A 9,543-nucleotide genomic window follows, 5' to 3' on the forward strand; every position below is an offset into this window, starting at 1 on the left:
TTTGCGTTGCAAGTGCTCAGGAAGTGTTGCCGTATATGTGTTGGACTCAGAGAGAATGTTTTTTTGTGTGTGTGATCCATCTCGGAAGGCCTTCATGTGTCGAAGGGGACCTGTGTGTTGTCTGTCTATCTATCTATCTATCTATCTATCTATCTATCTATCTATCTATCTGTCTGTCTGTCTGTCTGTCTGTCTGTCTGTCTGTCTGTCTGTCTGTCTGTCTGTCTGTCTGTCTGTCTGTCTGTCTGTCTGTCTGTCTGTCTGTCTGTCTGTCTGTCTGTCTGTCTGTCTGTCTGCCTGCCTGCCTGCCTGCCTGCCTGCCTGCCTGCCTGCCTGCCTGCCTGCCTGTCTGTCTGTCTGTCTGTCTGTCTGTCTGCAGAAGCCATCAGCACAGGACAGACAGCACACAAGTCCCTTTAAACACATAAAGATAGATCGCACACATCCTGTGCTGATAGCTTCTACAGACAGACCAAGCCTGGTCTTTATTTATGTGTGAGAAACAACTTTATTCAACCTTTCAGTGACTTAATTCAACATTTCAGTGCTGCTGGAAATCCCACAGCCAGTTGGTTGAGTTGATGCAGACTGTCTGTACTTGGGGGTAAGGGGCTAGGAAAGCCCCTTACCCCCGACCGACAGACTGACAGATAGATAGACAAGCAGATGCCATGAACACCCTGCCTTCCTCTGTGCTCCCGGGGTTTGGAGCGTCTTCTCTGAGTATATAAACATCTGCTGGGTTCCTCAAGCTCTGGCCTGGCCCGGTGTAATGAACTAGCTACCAGACAATGAACTAGAGAAGTACCTCCCACTGCAGTGCTGACTGACACTGATCTTGGGTCAGTTTTTGCATTATCCCCACTAATGGTTAAGGTTAGTATTGGGGGAGGGGAAGCTGATCCTAGCTCTGTACCTAAGGGGAAACTTCCTCCCGGAGCGTGCTGACTGAAATGAGTAGGCTTGACCATAACAATAGTCTCTTCTTCGTTTAGTTCAGGCTTTCACTGTGTGTATGGATTAACACACACATACTGAACAGGGAACATTGAAGACTAGCCACTTGGTTTTTATGGAGCATATCATGTGGCAATCCATGGTATTTTCACTCTCTGATGACAACCGTATTTTTTGTATTTGCTTAGCATAGTAAGCGTTTTTTGAAGCTTTTGAAAATTGTTTCTCTTGGACAAATGTACCTAGTTTGTTATATAATGTATACCGTACATAGCTTGTTATATAATGCAGGCCTTTGTCTTTGCATGGTTGCCTCCTCCATGCAATAGTGGTCCCATGGGGGTTAAGCCTAGCGGTTAAGAGTGTTGGGCCAGTAACTGAAAGGTCGGTTAAAGGCAGTTAACCCCCAAAAACAACTGCTCCCTGAAGATTTGAGGGGCAGTGAGAGAGAGGAAACATGAAAATAAAAATAAAAAATGTCAGGAGGCATTTTGTAGCTAGTACATTTTAATCTCAGTCTTTCACTTATGTTCGACAGCTCTTCCAGAGGTAATGAAAGGGGAAGAATGGGGAGGTTCTCAATGGGGGGATGCCCACACAAACTCTATCATTATCCATTCCTGCTCCCTTCTAGCTCAAGGAGCCACTCAATAATTTACCCTCTGCACCACAAAGGAAAATATAACGCTACATCTTAGTTCTCAAACCAAGCACAATTAAAGCAACATATAATGCTCGGCCTATACCCTGCCCTTCCTCTCCAGGGGATATGCACATATCAGACACTGACAATTAGTGAGCTTTGGTCAAATGTAACCGTGGAATGAAAAGCTTCCATTTGAATTCTTTGATTGATAGTTTCCTTAAATTACCCAACCACCGAGCCATTTGAAGAAGCTCTTTGTTTTAAGTCATTTCTAGGGCTAGAGAAACAAGCACAACCTTTTACTTTGTGCGCGAGCCAAAATAAACGTCTGGGGCTTGTTTCTTTGTTGAAGTGTGCAATGCTGGCTCTCTATTTCCAGAATCAGATAAGTGCAGAAAACAAGGCTAGCTCCGTGTTAGTGTCCAGCGAGCAGGATTGGAATCTCACAGTCTAGACAGAATCACTGAACGGAACAGGGAGAGATAGTCCAGTAGAATGGAACAGAGGAGCTTTTCAGTTCGATGTGAGATCTATGGGGAAAACACATTTCAATTCAGAATGGCCAGATAACTTGAATTTGGACCGTGATTTGACCAGTTACTGAATGTGCTCTGAGGTGAAGTTTCCCCTAGACACAGATCTAGGAAGAGCTTCCCCTCCCCCAATCTTAACCTTAATCATCGATAGTGGGGGGAATGCCAAACTGACCTAAGATCAGCATCTAGGAGCATCTTCACCCTACACCAGTGAAAGTATTATAATGTGGTGCCGTACGTGATAGTGTCAGGTAGGTTAGGCTTAGGGTTTTGACCTCTGCCTATAATTAGGATGATACTGTAAACAATATTGCCTCGTTAGGTTTTACAGTATCATCCTAATTATAGGCATATTATGCCGATGCTTTTACAAAAACAACCTAATATCGCAATACATTCAACATCAAAATCTTGCATTGCTTGGACAGAGCTGCCATTTAGTGGATTCATTTGTGAATTACTATTGCATTGGAGGTAGGAATAAAAGAGATTGCTTGATAATCTCAGATTATAATGTCTGTAATTGTTGTTTTTTTGAAAAAGCTTTGATTTGATTGCAGATAAAACATTGACAATCCCTCAATGAGCCAAAGCACACAGCTTACTACTGCATCTCCAGAGGATTATATTGGTGCCTGTGCATTAAAAGAACGAGTTTGGCACTGGTCAACAGCAGTTCACTACATAAGGAATAGGGTGACATTTGGGATGGAACTTTTTGTGCACACAACTAAAAACACTGAACCTTAGCCTAAAGCCAAGGACCACGTGGAAAGAAATACTTTCTACCAGGAACAAAACCTAGCCACTGCTTTTTAGCAATGTGCTACCAATTTTACTCTTATATGCAATGTAAATGATTTTTTGTTGCGTAATTAGATTGAGAAATGAGCGCGCTAGTGGTGTAATGTGGGGGCATTGTAAACTTGCCACCGGCTCGGCAGCTCTGGCGTTAAGTTTGCTTACAGAGCCATTGGCGCTGTGCATTCCAGACTGTGAGAGGCTTGTGTTGTCAGGGAGCCAAAGCTAACCACTAATCAGGGAGACCGACTGGAGGAGGGCCGGGGCCCCTGCTGGCAGGTCCCGCAGGGAGCACGGGCCTCGCCTGGAACCTGGGCCTGCCAACAAGGCCCTGCTAGGTGGAGAAAGAGATGAGGGGGGAGGGGTTGGGGCTTTTAATGCTCCCTCACACCACAAACTGCTGCAACGCTGCTTCGCTTGGAAGGCAACACAATTATTACTCTGGGCACTGGCATGGTACCAGCTGGTCTCCATTTTTTTACCTCACAGCAAGACCTCAGCAGCATTTACGTCTACACCCGGCCGACAGAATGGAGAGATTATGCGAGTGCTTACCTGATACTCTGTATCACTAGAACCAAATGAACTCCACGACAGTACATACACCCCATCCCAACTTGCCCCAACAATCACTTTACCTAGTTACAGTAAACAATAACATGGACGCAACAGGCTCACCAAGGCACTCACTACTCAGCTAGTACAGTACGTCAGCCGCACTCTTAAATTGCCACGTTGGTGGCACTGTCCAGTCAGTCCAGTCCAGTCAGGGCTCTTCATCAATAGAGCCTGCAGGGCACCAGTGAGCTGTGATCCTCTGATACATAAGCCAACAACATGACCTGTCTTTTCCTGACCCGGAGGCCAGACACGAGGGGGACAGAGGGGGGCAAAGGGGTACAGAAGGACCCCCTGGGCCGTGTGAAGATACCACATCACTGATGCATTCTGACATGACCAGTCTACCGTCATCTGCTTCAGAGTGGCTGGCATCAGGAATCTTTCTTGGAGAAGGCAGATGACTGTACTTAGTGTGTGTGTGTGTGTGTGTGTGGGTGTGTGTGTGTACGTGCGTGCGTGCGTTTGTCATTTCACCAGCTTGTTGTTTGTGTGCTGCTGCACTGTATAGCCAGTGTGCTATATCTCTGAGATGTGAGGGTGCAGTACGGCAGTCTGGTCTGGTCTGGTCTGGTCTGGTCTGGTCCGTCCTACGGGGTTGCTGAGCATGTCAGGCACGGAGCAGGGAGCTGTCCTGTCATCACTGTCTGAAGTCTTTATTCCACTGCAGCTGTCTCCTTCACTCACAGCCCAGACACAGCCCAGTCCAGACACAGACCAGCCCAGAAACAGTCCAGCCCAGACACAGACCAGCCCAGACACAGACCAGCCCAGACACAGACCAGCCCAGACACAGACCAGCCCAGACACAGACCAGCCCAGACATGGCTCAGACACAGACCAGACCAGACACAGACCAGTCCAGACACAGACCAGCCCAGACATAGCCCAGACACAGCCCAGACACATACCAGTCCAGACACAGACCAGCCCAGACACAGACCAGCCCAGACACAGACCAGCCCAGACACAGACCAGACCAGACACAGACCAGACCAGACACAGACCAGACCAGACACAGACCAGTCCAGACACAGACCAGCCCAGACACAGCCCAGACACAGACCAGACACAGACCAGCCCAGACACAGACCAGACCAGACACAGACCAGACCAGACACAGACCAGCCCAGACATAGCCCAGACACAGCCCAGACACAGACCAGCCCAGACACAGACCAGCCCAGAAACAGTCCAGCCCAGACACAGACCAGCCCAGACACAGACCGGCCCAGACACAGACCAGACCAGACACAGACCAGCCCAGACACAGACCAGCCCAGACACAGCCCAGACACAGACCAGCCCAGACACAGACCAGACACAGACCAGCCCAGACACAGACCAGACACAGACCAGCCCAGACACAGACCAGACACAGACCAGACACAGACACAGACCAGCCCAGACACAGCCCAGACACAGACCAGCCCAGACACAGACCAGACCAGACACAGACCAGCCCAGACACAGCCCAGACACAGACCAGCCCAGACACAGACCAGACACAGACCAGCCCAGACACAGCCCAGACACAGACCAGCCCAGACACAGACCAGACACAGACACAGACCAGCCCAGACACAGCCCAGACACAGACCAGCCCAGACACAGACCAGCCCAGACACAGACCAGCCCAGACACAGACCAGCCCAGACATGGCTCAGACACAGACCAGACCAGACACAGACCAGTCCAGACACAGACCAGCCCAGACATAGCCCAGACACAGCCCAGACACATACCAGTCCAGACACAGACCAGCCCAGACACAGACCAGCCCAGACACAGACCAGACCAGACACAGACCAGACCAGACACAGACCAGACCAGACACAGACCAGTCCAGACACAGACCAGCCCAGACACAGCCCAGACACAGACCAGCCCAGACACAGACCAGACACAGACCAGCCCAGACACAGACCAGACCAGACACAGACCAGACCAGACACAGACCAGCCCAGACATAGCCCAGACACAGCCCAGACACAGACCAGCCCAGACACAGACCAGCCCAGAAACAGTCCAGCCCAGACACAGACCAGCCCAGACACAGACCGGCCCAGACACAGACCAGACCAGACACAGACCAGCCCAGACACAGACCAGCCCAGACACAGCCCAGACACAGACCAGCCCAGACACAGACCAGACACAGACCAGCCCAGACACAGACCAGACACAGACCAGCCCAGACACAGACCAGACACAGACCAGACACAGACACAGACCAGCCCAGACACAGCCCAGACACAGACCAGCCCAGACACAGACCAGACCAGACACAGACCAGCCCAGACACAGCCCAGACACAGACCAGCCCAGACACAGACCAGACACAGACCAGCCCAGACACAGCCCAGACACAGACCAGCCCAGACACAGACCAGACACAGACACAGACCAGCCCAGACACAGCCCAGACACAGACCAGCCCAGACACAGACCAGCACAGCCCATCGACGTGAACTCTATTGACTTGACTTGGTCTTTCCAGGTCAGAACCAGTCTTTCCAGGTCAGCACCAGCCTTTTCACCGATTAGAAGTTTGGAGACAAAATCAAAAGTGTTGTAATGTCTAAAGTCTAGCAGTCTCAGCCCCCTTGCCTGTGTGTCTGTCTGTATATTAACCTCTCACCAATCTCTGTTGAACCATGGCTTTCATCAGCAACAAAGTACAAAAAGTATCTGTATTTTCCAAACTACCCTGAAATTCTTCCCCAATTGCCATTCAAAAGTGATAGATTGACAGAACGATTCAGAGCAATATCAGTTAAACTTTCAAAGAGAAAGTAAACAAGATATTGAGTTCTACTGTTATGACTACACATCTTTTTCTTCAATGGTTTTGAACTTGACCTCTCACAGCTCACACTAGTACGGTGTCCATTTTAGGACATCTTCATACATTGAAGTCAGTTGTCTGTCAGAGTTAAGTCAGACATCAGCCACTCAGTGCATTCAGTCTAGTACTGCATTTAGCATCAAGTCCTAGGCTGAGCGGCAGTCCCGGAGCTCGGCTCTCATCACGTCTCTATTAAGTCACCGGTCCCGCGTGGCTCAGTTGGTAAAGCATGGCGCTTGCAATGCCAGGGTTGTGGGTTTGATTCCCACAGGGGACCAGTATGAAAAACCGTATGCACTTACTGTAAGTCGCTCTAGATAAGAGCGTCTGCTAAATGACTTAAGTGTCAAGGTTGCATGTAGACAAATGCTGATAGGCATGTGTGCACAGGTGGGCATGTTTGCGAGGGTTCGAGTTTCGGGGTGCAGCCTGATACTTTTACAAGAGTCCACAGGCTTGACCCACCATGACTAATATTAGCACCTCCTAAAAAAAAGTTATTGAACTTAACATCAGGCCTGTCCATCAATTTTGAGAAGGAGAGTGCAGAGTTCGGAGGTCACAGGTCAGACACACCACCTAGCCAATAAGAGAGACAATAGCATTCTGACTTAAATACACAGGACCAATAAATCTAATCAGCCTCAAGAGCAGAGACAGCTATCCTTTTTTGCAGGGTGATCCCATTATGACAGCTAAAATGAATGAAAAATGCATGAGGCAAAAACGGAGAGGGAAAAGAGGAAACTGGTGCAGAGACCAGACCCCCTGAAGCCTCTCTGTTCAATTGAACGAACCAATCGACCAATTTATTGGCTTGATTTTTCCTGCAGGAGAATTCCTAAAACTCTTATGGCCGTATCAAAGTGAATAGGATAAGGCCTGAGAGCATTGCGTGCTGAGAGTGAATTGTAAAATGTTACTGTTGTGTCATCAACCGTGCAGAGTGAAGGAGGAACAGAGAGAGAGCAGAGTCAGTGATAACTTTTCTCTCTCTCTCTCTCTCTCTCTCTCTCTCTCTCTCCCTCCCTCCCTCCCTCCCTCCCTCCCTCTCTCTCCATATGTCCTTAAACACCGCAGGAGGAGGCTCTCATTCTCTCCCAAGTGTAACCCAGTTCAAAGTCCACTTATCCCAACACCAAAGTCTAAGATAATGCAGTGTTCTAGTATTCATGTGAGATAGAATGTTATTGCAACTTTGATGAGATGACCAGATACTGTGGAACATATGCATACAAACATAACGTGCAATCCAGTCCAAGGTTAACTGTATGAAAGAGTCTCTCTGTCGCATTAGCACTGATGTCCACCAGCAGATTAGACCAACCCACCAAAACAGTGAACGTTACTACAACATTAGGTAACGTTACAGTGGAGTCCCAATAGTCCAACTGTAACACATAGACAACACTGTAGTGTAAGGATGGAAACAGGAAGTTGATAAATACCTCTGCAGCAGGTATGCCCTCAGGTGGGCGGCACTGGAGAAGCACTTCCTGTTCCAGTGACACCTCCTTCCCCAGTGGCTCCTGGTCAAACGTTTTCCTGAGATCTGCAAGGGGAAAAATCAAGACAAAACATTAATTGAGCAATCATGATCAAATTCCAGGTGCGACCCGATCTATCCGGCTCGAAGGACCATGAAAAGATGAACCTATGAGAGCAAAAAGGTGAAATAGCTAAATACACATTTATCTCAGAAGTACATAATATGATTCACCCTCCATTGTAAGTGTTTAGTAGTATTGTTAATGCTTTCCTATTGGCCTCAGCTTCAGAACTCTCGTGTTACTCCACAGAATCCCTCATTCGATTATCAGGGATTATCCATTTTGCAATTTACTGAAAGTCAACGAAACTGAACTCCTCCCGACAAGAAGCTAAAACTGCTGTAGCAGTGAACCAAGCCGGGATCTCGGCACAGAATTGAGATTCAGCATGCATCCATGTCTACTCACAGACGGGGAATGTAGATACAGCTGGACAATCCTACAGCCGAGACTACCTGAACACCAATATCTAATCTGCGGCATCTCAAGGCCCCTTGGTATATTGAGAGATTATAGAATGCCTCCACCGAGGACACAGAGAGACCTCGAGTATGAAAGAGAATACAGCCATTTTCTCTATTTAATTGAGAACACTTTGTCCAGCCCCGGAGCTTAGCATGATCAGTAGTCCACCACAGTTAGGTGACTCATCTCACAAGCACACAATGAGGCATGTTACTCTCATGCTACCTTTGCATAGAGAGTAAACCATGGAAACATAAAACAGGCGGGGAAACCAGGAGGAGGGGTGTGGGCGACCGTGTGGCCATTTTGGAGACACCACCCTTTCATTGTGTATTTAAGCCCTGCTTTAGGTTTCTGGTCCTTGGTGGTTTTCTATCCCCTCTCTGTGTGATTCAGCCCGATGGCCGGGGTCACGTGACAGCAACTATGACAGTGATGCACAGAGAGAGAGAGAGAGAGAGAGAGAGAGAGGAGAGAGAGAGGAGAGAGAGAGAGAGAGAGAGAGAGAGAGAGAGAGAGAGAGAGAGAGAGAGAGAGAGAGAGAGGAGAGATGCGTGAACGAGGGAGGGAAAAGAGAGGACAAAAGCAGCATTTACAAGTTTGCAAGTAGACAGTCCCCCGAGCAGAGCTCAAGTCACAGGAGCTGCCAGGGGTCTGAGGTGGTTCGTAGTGGAGAGGAAGCCACTGGATTCTAATACCTGTCCACTGGGACCTCTATTCTCACACCTACTTCCCTAGCTGTTCTGTATGTGTGTTAGGAGAGGGTGGAGTGGAGGGCTTGACTGTCACACAATAGCTGAACATTGCATGAGAATGACTTCACATGAAATGGCAGTGCTGGAAGAATTCATACAGGTGTTATTACAGTTATTATATGGATTTCAAAAGACTGCCTTGAGGATTGAAAACAGTGCTCTTTTATAGTGCTTTGATTACCTAAAGGGAAAAGTGAATGTCTGTTTTGCTGCATTATTCTTGTGCTTTAAACCAAGCTCTTTAGTAGTTGACATACTGTACAGTGCAGCTTGCCGAGGGACAGCTGTTGCTGAGTAGTTTATGAGTAGTTTTATGCTATTTATTAATTTATTCATGCCGTTACTGTTTGTGATTCAATTATGGATG

General features: G+C 48.2%; 1 protein-coding gene across 1 annotated transcript in view; it reads right to left on the minus strand.

Annotated features, from left to right (window-relative positions):
• The window catches only part of unc5ca (unc-5 netrin receptor Ca), a 157,967-nt gene that overhangs the window by 116,030 nt on the left and 32,394 nt on the right, over nucleotides 1-9,543 (minus strand). Inside the window, exon 2 of the mRNA XM_084177519.1 lies at nucleotides 7,855-7,958. Coding sequence (XP_084033645.1) covers nucleotides 7,855-7,958 — 104 coding nt within the window. The remainder of the gene's footprint in view (nucleotides 1-7,854; nucleotides 7,959-9,543) is intronic.

Source organism: Coregonus lavaretus, assembly GCF_964263955.1.
Source record: "Coregonus lavaretus genome assembly, chromosome: 14".
Taxonomy (NCBI): domain Eukaryota; kingdom Metazoa; phylum Chordata; class Actinopteri; order Salmoniformes; family Salmonidae; genus Coregonus; species Coregonus lavaretus.